Genomic DNA, 14909 nt, shown 5'->3' on the forward strand with positions numbered 1-14909 from the left:
TTATTGACAACTGAATACAATAACTTAATAGAAAAATAATGAAGCTTTCTCAACTATTTTGCATGTGTAAAAAAAAATATTAGAAAGAAAAAGAAACAAATGTAAAAAAAAAAATGAATAAATACATAAACGCTAAATACACTATAAAATGTGTGTAAATGTGTATATGTATATATATATATATATATATATATATATATATATATATATATATATATCAACAAAAAAGCAGCATTAAGTTGAGTACACACTGAAGTATCCATACATACCAACAGACAGACTTTCTAATTGAAAAGAACTGAATTTTTTGTAAGTCTATTTTATAGTTGCATAAGACAAATTTCCATTCCATTCTATTTTGTGTCAGTTATGTTTTCAGAATAATAATACAATATAAAAATCTAAATTTGATAGGTTTTTGTTTCCGATATATTGCAGGTTTTATATTGCAATCTAATAGAAGTAGCATATACATATTTCAAGGTGGGAGGGGGCAGGGGAAAATAAAGAAGGGTGCTAGGATTTAAACATTAAGAAAAAAAGAAAAAAGAAAGCAAAAATCATAATATACACATTTTAAGAGTGACCACAGTAGGCAGTCATAGTTGACTAAATAAACATTCAAAAATCAAAGAGCAGTAAACAAAACAAAAACAAAAAAAAAATATAAATAAAACAATACAGAGCACCGTCACCCACCTTGTCATGCAGATGTGTCATGACAACAACACATATGTACACATATAGAGACATGCATGTGAATGTCTTCTGGAAAGAAATTACTTTTATCATTCATCGATAAACAACGAAAACTGTTTTACCACATGCTGTCTATGTTTACATGTACATATGTAATCATCGATCGTACACATCTACAATCAGGTACAGAGAATTTAGTGCACGGTTTCCCAATAATGGATCAAAACAATTGGAAACCACAGATGATGCTCTTTTGGCATTGAACGACCAGAAATTAACACACACACACACACACATACATACACACACACACACACAGGTATTATTTTTAGACATACTCAAGACGAACGCACGCACGCACACATAACTATGTATACACATGCAATCATGTTTCACAAAATATACAATGTCTACACAGACAGTTACAATAAAACAATCAACTAAAGTACACATATACACATGTACACACAGTTTTCTTTTAAAAAAAAAAAAAAAAAAAAAAAGGTTGATTAATGGTTTTTAAATGATGACCGGCACAGAGCTGAATTGTGACAATATTTATCTGGGAAACAAGGAAATGCAGTTGAAAATAGATGAAATAAAAATGGTGCAAAATTTTTTCATTAAAAATGACAAAAAGCTGTTAACTTTTTTTAAAATCCTAATATGTATACATTTTGGTCACAAATTTAGCATAGCGGTCAAAAATTTGTTAAAAAGCTTAAGAAAATTAAAAATATTGGTAAGTCACACAATTAAAATCACTAAAGTTTTACGAGAAAACATATCAAACTGATTTTTGTTGTTAATGCCATTATCTTCCCAACAGTAGATTAAAAATGCTTTCGTTAAAGCTGGAAATTTCCCAACCCCAAAAATTGGATGAAGGAAAAAATAAGAACAAAATAAAATAAAAATAAAAATATATTAAAAAAAAAAAAAAACAACCAGAAGCAGTAACAGTCGACTTTTCCCCTCTTCTAAACTTCGATCTGTTTTGTTTCTTTTTTATATTGGTGCATTATACACACACACACACACACACACACACACACACACACACACACACACACACACACGCATAAATATACACATATATATACACACACACATATATAGATGTACTTGCATATTTTATGTGTGAATATATATTATATATATATACACATTATATGTATATATATAAATTATACACGCACGCGATATATAATTACACACACACACACACACACACAAACACACACAGCATTTTTTTTTCTTTTCCTCCATGTGTGTATAAGTTGTGGGCTAAATTGTACACGTGTTTCGTGAGGCAGAATTGGGAACTGGACAGAATTATTAAAAGGAAAGTTAGGGGAAGGGTCAAAGGATAGGGGACGAACAGACGCAGATTAGGTTTTTTGTTGGTTTTTTTTCTCTTTTGATTTAAATATCAGGCAAGATGTCTGTAAAATGCTTGCAAGGATGCTGCAGGAAGGAAAGTGTATGCTACAAGGGAATTGCCTGCCATGGCTAGCCATTTTGCGAAAAAAATTTTAGGCATAGTCCAGTAACAAATGCTACAGAATGCAGGAAACACAAGAGGCAGCCAAAAGCAGAATTAAAAGGTGAAAAAAAAAACAAATGAAAAGAAAAAATATGAAGTTTAAGGTAAAGAAATGCTTCCATACTCATTAGCAATTTAAAAACTCCTTAAATGTATAGAAATTTCTTGTTTTTTTTATGATACAAGTAAAAAGAAGTGAAGAAAAAAATAGAAATTTTAGAAATATAGTAAAGTAGAAAAAATGTTAAAATTCAAGCAGCGGCAGCAGCAGATAAAGGTGTGTGGCTCTACTTTGCGAACAGGCAGTGCAAAAACCATGGAAGCCATTTTCAAGTTCCAAATTCATGGTGATGTGACCATTCTTAATAAATATAATATAAAATAAAGACAATTTCATCTATTTATTTTTATTTGGGGAGCTGAGTATGATGAAATAAATTGTATTTATGTATTTTAAATAAGGTCTTTTTAAATTAAGAAAAATTGAAAATTAAGATTTGTATGGAAATAAAATATATGAAGTAAATATTTAATTTTAAAATCATTATCTCTCATAAAATATGAATTACATTTCCATTAATGCTAATTAAAAAGAAATCATTTGACTATTTAAAAAGATAATTACAGAGAAAAACTATTTAATACAAAGATATTTTGTAATTCAAATGTTATTAAATTAACAAACTATAAAAACTATTCTTATAAAGCATAATGCAGTAGAAATTCAGTTGGTTTTTTTTTCTCTTCCAAATTAAAATCAAAGAATTAAAACTAATTTTTACTACAATTCAATCACTGCACCTTCTCCCTCAGACTCTTAATAAACCACCAAGTTTTTGAATAGAACTTTACACAAAATATATATACACATCAACTTTCATTACATAGAACTGATTTACCTGGCATAAAATTCTTGATAATACTCACAAATACAATAACAATAAAGTAGATGTTAGAATAAAAATGCATTAAAATATATTGCTCGAGCATATATTTTATTTTTACATTTTCTTTTTTAAATTACAGAAATAATTGAATAAAATCTACTTTAAAAACACATGCAGAGTTTAAATTATTTTATACCTTGTTTTGTATAGAATGGTATTGTATTTCTTTTGTAAATATATTTTCAGAATAACAAAAGATGAGTCAAGAAGAGTCATCCTAATATCAAAATAGACAAATGTTTTTGAAAGATAAACAGTTTTATAAACAACACTCAAGAAATAATTACTTTATTTCAAAATTAAAGTTTCTCTTATTATATGATAAATAAATTTCTATTAATATGCAATTATTTCATATGTTGTTTAAATAGCGAAATGCTGACATCTGTTAAATATTATAGTAAAAAACTACAATATATACATTTGTATATTTATTGTTTAATTTATTAGATTTATTAACATGATTAAAGAGGAAATTCGATTTCACTATTCCATAAAACAAAAACTATACATTTTTTTTATAAAAATTATACATTATCCAAGATTTCAAAGGCTGCATAAATTTAAACTTAATTTTCCTTGTTTTTTTTTTCCTTTTTTTTAGATAAACAAAATGCTATCAACTTTTATTTAAAAAATTCGTAGAAATATTTAAGTTTTTATTTGAATCTAAAAGAATCAAATTCTTTTAGCAGGCCGTCTAGCATTGCCCGTTCATAAAATAAGCTAAAATATGATATTTTGATTAATGCAGATCCTGTATTTATTATTATATTACATTGGACCCAATACATAGTAATGATTCAGAAAGTTTTTTAAAAAATAACTTGTGCACAACTACTAAGAATCAAAACCAAAACATTTAGCTTGTGATTTACTTTTTCCTTTGACATTAATGCTTGAGCTATGAAGACATGTTTGCTGCAATGCTAAAATTAAAATATGAACCAATAGCTATTACATTATGCATGCATATTCGTAACGCCGTCATTCAACCTTCCCCTGGCAAATTCCATCTTTTTTTAATTTTCACACTTTTGAACTGATTTTCCCTGACTAAAATCCAAATATATAATTTTGCATGGGTTCAAATACCCTATATATGAAGACTCATGTCTGTAGACCAAAAACTGACAGAGGAGTTAAGTAGACAAATTTTTTAAACAAATATATGTATGCATACATAAATATATATAGAAAGAGGTTTGTATTAACCTTTTTACAAAAATATTATGCAAGTATAAATCATGTAGAATATCTGCATGAATATAATTACATGTAATAGTTAACTAAAGATGATTATCACATAAGAAAACCGAATAAAACTAACAGGGAATTCATTAAAATGAATGTTTAAAAGAACATGCAAATCAGCTATATCTTTTGCAGATGATTGCAGTTCCATGGCCCATATATAACGAAGTTGTATTTTCCTTTTAAATAAATAGAAAAAAATTGTTTTTACTATGAATATCAATACACAAGGAAAGAAAAAAAAACAAATTTATAAGAGTATAAATATACACACACATTCACACTAACATATTTTCCGCTATTTACTGGCCAGTAATGGTTGCATAAAAACAAACTGCATATAAAACCATGGTTTCGATGCACCTTAATTTGACTATTGAAAAGAAAAAAAATGTTTGCTTTGTTTGAATTCACCAATTATTATATTTCATCTGCCCAGCCATATTATTATTTCAGTGCTGGAGTAGGAATGATCTCCCCCCCCCCCCGCTCCTTCATAATAAGTCCTTATCCTTCAATCCATAAAAGAATTACAGCAGAAATCTATTGTAGATTATTATTTGTATTACACTGTCTGTTCACTTCATATAAATCACTACGCACATCAGCAATTCTGCAGCTAATAAAAAAGACTTTCCAGAGTTATGTCTTCGGATTACAAATGATACACAAACATCTATAATCTTATTTGTTTTGAATATACATAAAACTTCTCTTACAGTCCTTGGTTTTAAACTTATACTTATTAACCATTATATACTACTTTTTCATTTTTTCCTTGTTATGCATGAGTGTTTTGGTTTTTGGTCTATTTACTGAGAAAAGAAAAAAATGATGCATATTTATCATAGTAGCAGTTAATTGCTTTGTGCACAAGCATTCTTTTCGCACCAGTTCAAGCCAGCAGATATCACTTGCCAGTCAGTTATCATAGAAACTTGCATAACCACCTAGCACAACTTGTGAGAAAATAGGTCACTCAATTATCATACAAAAATATGTTGATTAGAGCATATTCGTTCTTAGTTATAAGATGGTATAAAAACATTTCAAATAAAATATCTTCCTAGCATAATTATGGACTGTTCCTGACTGCCTTTCCAAAGTTAAAGACAAACGATTGCTACATTAATTACTATAAACAGATAAACATAGCACTTTCGAAAAACAGAATCACACAATAATTTTTCTAAATAAGTCACTGCATGTTCTAAAACTAAGCAAACACAAGGTTATCTTTGTTAAGCTGATTGGATACGGAGAAGTTATTGTATTATATCGAAGAAAAGGTTAAGGATAAACTGCTCAATATTGATGAAAAGCAATCCTATCCATAGTGTATGTATGTTGGAAAGATCAAATTATATAAAGTTATAGTTTCTGAAAACATGCATCAAATTGATAACATATGCAGCTTTTGTTATTATAGAAAGCTGTACTATTCAATAAAATAGAGTAAAATCTCACTTTATTTTATATATGATATATTTTGTTTTTGGAAAAATGATATTTTCACTTATTGTCAAATCTATACGTAAACGCCATTAATATTAATAAAAAAAAGTATGTCATTGCAGTTTTTGTTTTCACAATTTTAACAACAATTATTCATCAAAAGAAATCAAAATGCTAAGTAAAAAAGTGCTCCTATGAAGAAGCACATTTAAACGTTTCTTTCGAGAAGCATCAGTTACCTTCAAAACTCACCAAATTATTTAGCTAACATCAATATATTATATAAATGAATTTTTCAACAAGATTTTTTAAGGAACCCTATTAAAATTAGTGAAAAATGTCAACACTTTACCATTGCTTAAGACTTAATAAGTATAATTTATTATACTTGAAATTTCAAAATAATTTTTGAAAAGTCAACAATTTCAAATCAGTATAAATACTACATTATTATACTTAAAGTCCTCTTCTTTAATAGGTAAAGTTTACTGACATCAGTATTCTTAAAAACTTTATTGCCAATCTATTTACAAAAATTAATAAAACTAAATGCATATGGAAGAATGTAAAGTCATAAAAATATAACTAAGACTTTTTTAATTAAATTAAAAATACTCATCAAAACATAATCATTAAACACATTTCTTTTCAAAAATGTATTTTCAAGAAATATTGATATTTATTTTAGTAAATTACTGATACATCGATTTGAAAACTATCAAAATATTTATGCCAAGACATGAAAACTATAATGCATATTTCAACATTTCAAGACAAGATTTAAATCTATTAAAATGTTTTTGTTTTTTTCAACTGAAATTTTGTGAGTAATAATTAAAAAAAAAATTTAAAGCAGCCTTCAGAATTTTTCAAAGTCACAACCACCATGAAGTGGAATAGAAAAAAAAAATTTTTATAAATCTGAAATCGATAGCAAGAAACGCTGTGCACTATGACAGAAAGCAGCTGCAATCAAGACTGGGCTTTTTTTAATGCAGACAAAAGAAGGGGAAATTGTGAAATAATTAAAAAGAGATAAAAGACAACCCCAAAACACAGACTGAAAACATAGAGTAACAGGGTATGACATTAGCTAGACAACGGACACTGGACGTTAAAGGACAGTGGGACATAAAGCAAATGATGCGAAGTAGCAGGAGTGTCAAGCAGTGTCCACCCTACCAGAGCTTGAGCCTGCGCAGCTACAGCATTAGCTCGTTGTTGCGCTGCTTTAATCTGCGCCTGCAGGTGAGGTGGAGGGTGAAAATATCTACACGAATCCCGTGTACACTTCCCCTTTATGTAATCCATACACACCGTTACTGAGTTGTCAGAAGGGTCGACTGTTACGTTTTCAGGTGGATGTGCATAGCGACATTCGCTAGGCTGTCGCGTGCAAGTACCTCTTTGAAATTCACGACATACCTGGAATGAATGGAAAGAAATAGCAGAAAAAAAAGCAGTGGTTAGTAAGAAGCGAGGCCCTCGATAGGAGTAAGCGCTCACAACTAATTAAGCAGTAGAGAGATGCAAGTAGAGTTGAAGAAAGATATTTCCCTTTACACAGAAGACCACAAAAAATAAAGGAGAGTGGAAGAGGATGTGTGAATGAAAGCTTTCGCAGATCAAGGTACTTTGCTTTCTTTTATCTTTCAGATGTGTCTTGCTGTAGAAATGTATTTGATAATCAAAATAAAAGTAAGGCTAAAGAAAAATAAAACTTAATCCTTAAAAATATTTTTTTAGAAGAATAAATTTTTTCTTCAAAATTTGATAACAAATTTTCTATTTAGGTAATTAAGTACATTTTTGTAAGAACCATTAAATTCATTAATTTTATCAAGCTTGACAAAATTTCAGCTGGTTAGACTTATTTTGCCAAATCTTTCATAAACATATTTTAAAAGACTTAAATTGTGTGTTCTATGATAAATGGACCTTTCAGAACTGATCGACTTGATAGAGTCATTAAGTTTAGGACGACTGAATTAGAATGAAGCTATGTGACTCTATGGAAAGGCAGGATGATATAAGGCCTAAGTGACTAATCATTGTCAATATAAGGTTGGAAGTCATGTGATCGTCATTTTAGGAAGAACCATCATGATGGTTAACAAAACTTAGAAAATGAATAAAATGTCTTCCCTTTTAGAGATGAGCAAAACTTGCAGTTATATGCAAATGAATGCTGTTCTCTCTGCATTAACATAAAACGATATGCACTGTGATAAACAGCTGTGCACATTAGCTGAGGAATTTCTTTTAAAGGTAAACAATTTTCCACCATTGCTAAAGATGACAATTTGATTAATATATTTTGTAGTAATTTCCTAAAAGTTATGGGAATCCATGCTTCACAAAAAGTATAAATCTTGATTGCATGACAGTTTCATATTAGCTGAGATTGGGGTTTGTTTAAAGATTATTTAAACAGCCTCACTATAGACCATTAAACTTTTACAGTTTCAAATTCATTAAACTGCATGAAACATGGATAAAATCTTGTTTTTGAGTGAAGGTCACCTTATCTTAAAGAAACACAAGAGAATTTTATTTTCATCCTATCAAGATAAAAACAATATAAATCCAACCAGAATACATCTACAAAGCCAGATGACATTAAGTGATATGTCGAAATGTAGAATGGAACAACAAACACATCATGACTATTCATTCATGCTGCATTTCCATATACGACATTATCCCATGTCATAGGTGAAAGGTTATACAGGACTTTTAATTCAAAATGTAAATAACGGCACTCATATAAAAATGGGCCTTAATTCCATAAAATATTTTTGAGGAAGAGTGAAAAGGAAATTTGTTGAAATATAGTCTTAAAATGTAAAATTTTTGAAAGTGACTATTAGAGATATAAGAAATCTCTGCCTGATAACTGTACCAACTAGATTCTCAATGTGACTGATCACTTCAGCAAGATCAAAAGAAGGGCATAGAAAATATGCACATATTGAACTAAATTATTATATGCTATTTAAGCATCATGACTTGTGGGTAAAATAAATTCTTTTTGACTTTAATTTTAAAAGATGTTTGTTTTTTTTCTAAAAAAGTCTTAAACTTTTATTAAAATAAATTTACTTTTGTAGACACAAATTATTACAAACTTGATAATCAACTCAAAGTTGGTTTATAGAAAGAATGTGTGTGGATGTGTGTGTGTGGGGGGAGGTATATACTGAATGAAACATAAATATGTAGAGCCTCAACAAATAGAAATCAGCCTACATAAGAAAGTTTAGAGATGCATGAATTAACAATTGATACAAAACTACTGGAAGAAGTATTTTAATGGTTGGATTAATGGTTTTCACTCTTGTGTGACAATGAGTGTATAAGAATCCATACCAAGATGTTTTATGGATTTTGTTTTAATTATTTTCTAATAGTAGGTGCAATTTAAAAAACGATTACACTTTCTAAAATGTACATCGATAGCAATATAAACAAGACATAACCGGCCTTAGGGTCAAGATCAAAGTGTAGTATCATGTCTTCAGATGCTACACTTCACTTTCTTATTCTCTGTTAGTGGAGGAGAAATCCTTCACGACTGAGACAATTTTTATTTTTTGTTCCTTTTCTCCACATTAAAAAACGACCCTGGTGCCTAACTCTGTCCCGTGGGGAGGCATTGTAAATAGGAACAATATAAAGAAGACATTCAGTTTTTACAAGACCGAATATGACTAACCAATCAGTACACATATGCATTCTTCAACCCAATTAGATATAAGTTATGAAAGCATATGGTAATAAAGCTACACAGAATCTTTCATGTTTCATCCCTATAAGGAATTATCAGGCATTTTAGTAAATTTTTCCTTTCTGGAAAACTTTAAGTGTTTATTTTTAAATATTAAATAAATTATTAATGAATAAAATGTGAAGAATTTTGCAAAGTGCTTCATTATATCCTGAACCTTGTAGAACCACAGTTTTAGTTATATATATTTAATTGCCCTGTAAGCATTGAAAATTTGTGAATTTAAGTTTTGTTACAAGTGGTTAAGTTGCAATAAAATACCAATTTTATTTTTAGAATTAAGACATAAACAATAGAAAAGATAAAACCTACATTCTTTAGAAAATGAAAAGGTAATCAGATCTTGAGAAATACTTCAAAGATAAATCAAGAGAAATATTAAATGTTAGAAATTCTTGTGCCGGTCATTTTCATATTTATTATAAAAATAAAGAATCAATTAAAAATTTAGAATTGCAAAATAGTAATAAGACAATGAAAGTTAAAATGGATTTCTTTTTTTTTTTACTTTTTTTCCTCCTCTACCGAAAAGATAAAAAAGAAAATATTAAGAGTCAGAAAGAAAAAAATGAATACTGTATGCTTACTCTTTCTAAAATAGGTGTTTATAAATATTGCAACTAGCCAACTAAAGTGAACCCCACACGGACAAAGGCAGAGATTATAGCTAAAGCAATCAAGATAATTTTTATTCGGCAAAGAAAGTGATGAAAGAGAGTAAAAGGAAACAAAAATTTAAATCAATATTATTTTTAAAGATGTTGATAGAATCTCACCTCTAATCTGTCTGCCCTTGTGACTTTCTGTTGTGCAGTTCCAGGCATTGCTGTTTGCACCACCCCTGGAACCTGGGTGGAAACAACGGTTGCTTCATTTCCTGTGCCTGCAACTGGCACTGTAGGAATGGCTGCATTTAAGTAGGGGCTAAATGCAACTGCTGAGGTCGGCACTGTACTAATATATGGAGGGGCCTGTCAAGAAAAAAAATAACAATTAAAGCAAAACAGAAATCATGCACACACATGCACACCTACATATGTGAGTGTGTATGTATGTGTATATGGCAGTATTACTAAGGCATTTACAGAATAAGTTTGTAAAGTAATTTAAATTTAGAAAATATCCTTTCATTTAGAAATAGTATCTACTTTAACAATCAGTAAAATTAAACATCTTTTTTTTTTCTTTTCAAAAAATCTGCAGTTAATTTTCTAAATAGTAAAAATAAGAATATTTGAAAAGATTTCAATCAAAAGAAAACAATTAGTAAAACTGGAGATTTTTAGTGTCTCTATTCAATGTTGAAAGAACTATGTTTTAATTTCAATTCAAAAATAAAATGCATATCTATTAATAGCAATATAAATTTAAAAACACATACACACATGCATGCAGGTTTTATGACAGCTAAATGAGTAATCCTATATAATGTAAATAATTTAATTAAGCCTGCTTAATATCATACATAATTTTTATAATTAGATGCTTAATATTTTTGGATAATTTTCATTATTTTAGGTTATGTTTCAATAGCATTAAAATGTGTGGAAAATAAAACTTTGAAATAATTTGAATAATACAATAATAGACACTATCAATTATGAAAAAATCTAATTTTTGATTTTTATAATTATTGAATACAAGACACTTGCCAAAAACATTTCACTACCATATATATATATATATATATATATATATATATATATATATATATAGTGAAAAGTTTCAAAAGTGTATATATATATATATATATATATATATATATATATATATATATATATATATATATGGAAAAGTAATTAGCGAATTATCTTTAAAAAAGATAGCCTAAATAAAACTGTTGAAATAATAGTGTGTTTTTAATCAATACTTTTCAAGACTGTTCATGAAATGGCTAGTAAAGATATAAATCACATATTGATGGTCTATGCTGATCAAGTTTGACTTTTTAAAGAGTTTTGAATTGGTTTAAGAAATAGAAATTTTTAAAATAAAGAATGATCTTGCTTTAAAAAATAAAATGCTCAGTGTTTTTTCCTTCTTCCATAAATGAATATTAATTAAAAGTCCATTATTTGTTAGAAATAAGTTCAACACAAGAATTTTTAAAATTATCTTTCAGTAGTGTCCTTTAAAATTAAAGCAACTAAAAAAGGATTATTCACAAAAAACAAGCTTTTCACAAGATTGAAGTAGAAATGTTGAGTTTTAATTGAATTATATTCTCATGGATGCCATACAAGTCTTATTATTTCATATTTTATAGAAGAAAAGAAATAGTATTTTGTTATACTTAAAAAGAAAAAAAAGATAAAATGAAGATTATGTAAATATTATGAAATAGTGAACACTTAAATTTCATGTTTTTAGCTATTTTATGGGGGTTTTCAAATAAATTTGGTAAAACAAATATCATACTAGATTGTATTTCCATGTTTGGTTTGCTATTTAAACAATGAAAATGTTCTATTTTCTTTTTAAAACTGACAATGAAAAGTGGATACTTTACAAGTACATAGAATGCAGGTAAAACAATCCATCACTACTAACCAAAGTCCAGTTTTTATCCATATAAGAAGTCTGATGCTGTGAATAAAAAGGAATGGAAAAGTGTCTTCTATAAAGTCTTGGAGAACCAGATGATTGAGTCAAACAATGAGATCAATTAAAGCCAATAATTAATAAAAATTATCAAAAAAATTTTTGCAAAAAGCAATAATATTTTCTATTAAGATAAGAACTAGATTTTATATTTTTTTGATAATCAGAAAAAAATTATTACAACTTGTTGGCAAAGTTTCCACTCATCTGCCATATTTACCAGATATTGCATCTGTAGATTACAATTTATAATGCAAAGAGAATTATTTTACTGAAAATTCAATTCTATTAAAAAAGCACAGCAGCAGTTTTTTTTCTCAAAATTAAGAATTTAATAATGAAATTGATTGAAAGGTGCTGAAATAAATAACAAACTTCAAAGTTAATACTAAATATATCCAAATTACTTTTTAAATTTTTATTCAGCAGACAAAACTGACTAATATATACATATTTATTTATTAAATATGTTCTTAAATAAATGTTTAAATTGCTATATATCATTGTACTTTATTTTCAAAGGATTAATAAAGCTGTTTTATGTTCTCAAAAAAAACCCTGGATCAGAGTAAGCACTTTAAATATTATATGAATAGTTTCTACTTAAAACAATAAATAAGTAAAACAATATAAGTTTCATTATTATAATTATTAGATATCTTTGTTTTATAGACTATTACAAAAAGAATTTCCCCAAATCGAAATTACATAAAATGAATATTTCTCTAAAATAATGAAATAAATATAACATTGTAAGGGAAAAATTTGAAGAAAAATAATAGTCTTAGTAACAAGGCAAGTTTTTAATTACCTCCAGTCTTCAAGATATTGGATGAAAGAATAAAGTTTGCTCATTGACCTATCATGTATAACTAATAGAAACTTTTTTTTTTATAGATAACAGGTGGTAGGATGAGCAGAAATACTGATAAGAGATAATATGGACGGCATCTCAATATATGGCCCCTATGATTAGAATTAGCAAAATAATCAAGCAGATGATAGGAAGTTGAAAGGCGCCGAAAATAAAAAGGCAGAGCAGACAAAAATTCTGATTAAAATTGAGCTCAGCAATTTAAGCCAGGAAAAAAAATATGAATTACATTTTTTTTGGGGGGGGGGGGGGATTTTGAAATTTGTGAAATTAAATAAAATAAATTTATGTTTAAAACTTGTTAACTATCCAAATTACAAGTTTTTAACAACTCATTCATCGCAAAAGTTTGACAATTAGAAAATCAAAAACTTGTGATATTAGATATAATTTTTTTTTTTTTATTCAGATCTTTCTTTTGTACCCATTCCTGAACATGAGGAAATAAGATGCAGATAAATCAAAACTGTACAAAATGACCATGCAGATATTCAAACACTGCTTTTCTCCAAAATATCAGAAAATACTCCCGCTAATCACAATTGGTTTAGCAATGGGTTGCTTACTCTTCATAGATATTGTGCTGGCATTCTTCAAGACGAAAATTTTTCCAAAGAATTGACTAAGCACAAATATAACAATCGTTGGTAACATTAGATTGAAATGAAGCAGGTTTCTATTCTTATAAAACACATCAACTACAAAATTAATAGAGTTATTATTTCAGATTAATATCACATACACTAACACAATTTAAATTGAGGAATAATCTAATCTCATAGTTTTATTGTTCATTTTTATAATAATGTATCAGGAAACACAACTGTATTCTTTATACATTGCTTCCTATTTAGAAATGCTGATAAATAAATATCGATTTTATTAAATGTATAATTTTTAATTTCAGAATAAAGAAATTTAATTAAAAGTGAATGCCAAAGATTCACTTTATGCCATTTCATATAATTTTTAAATATTTTACTTTTCTGTTTAAGAAAAAAAAAATGGAGGATATAGAAAAAACTTGATAGCCTTGTACCAGAGAATTAAAGATTATGTTATTATTCAACTTAAATGGTAGGCATGCATTGACACACATTTTAAGTGGGTCGAAACAAAGCTTGGCACGGGAAGGAGGGTAACAATGATTTTTTTAATTTAAAAATTAAAAAGTAAATTTAAAAATTAAAAAAAAAATGATTAAAAAAATGATTAAAAAAAAAAACAGCAAAAGCGTGTGTATGCAATCAAAGAAAGTAAAGAATGTGGTTACCACTAACCAGGACAGGGTATTGCCCAGGGAGAACTGTGGGGTATGCCACTGGCTTACCGCTGGCCTCATACATCAAAATAAAAAGAAAGAAACATGCAAACCAATTAGTACACAGTGGTGCCAGGAGGTTAGAACGGAGCTAGGCTGGTGGTGGGTGAACAAAATGCCAAACGCTCCATCACATGGAGAGATGGTTAGGTGGTTGCATCATAAAACAAAAAGCTAGGCTAGGACACACTCAATCAATATGAAAGGCACTTGAAAATCTATTTGCAAAAGCAGCTATCAACGCAAGTTAGAAAGAAAAAAAATATTAAATAGATTTTTTTTTTAATTCATAACAAAATAAAAACAAGCAAGTCATGAAAAAATATGAGGCTGACTATTTAAATATTTTTTAACTTTTGTAAATCATTTTTGCCCAAGTGCATTTGGGTGTCATCACTGAAACTAGGCCAAACAATTACTGTTGA

At 28.1% G+C, this 14909-nt stretch overlaps 1 protein-coding gene across 29 annotated transcripts in view; it reads right to left on the reverse strand.

The window, feature by feature from the left end:
• LOC145287978 (muscleblind-like protein 1) overlaps positions 1-14909 on the reverse strand; it is a 200651-nt gene that overhangs the window by 25426 nt on the left and 160316 nt on the right. For 9 of the 29 annotated variants that reach the window (XR_013869243.1, XR_013869241.1, XR_013869240.1 and 6 more), the window contains 3 exons: positions 12239-12274; positions 10465-10659; positions 7084-7326 (listed from right to left, as the gene is read on the reverse strand). Coding sequence is in view for 19 of the 29 variants with exons in the window: in XM_080135964.1 (XP_079992090.1) it covers positions 7084-7326; positions 10465-10659; positions 12239-12274 (474 nt within the window). In the remaining 10 variants the exon portion in view is untranslated. Of the gene's footprint in view, positions 1-7083; positions 7327-10464; positions 10660-12238; positions 12275-14443; positions 14510-14909 lie in introns of all 29 variants that reach the window. The other 20 variants (XR_013869239.1, XM_080135958.1, XM_080135954.1 and 17 more) reach the window with 6 other exon arrangements.

Source organism: Euprymna scolopes, chromosome 11, assembly GCF_053919585.1.
Source record: "Euprymna scolopes isolate OS-2025 chromosome 11, ASM5391958v1, whole genome shotgun sequence".
In the NCBI taxonomy this organism is placed as follows: Eukaryota; Metazoa; Mollusca; class Cephalopoda; order Sepiida; family Sepiolidae; genus Euprymna; species Euprymna scolopes.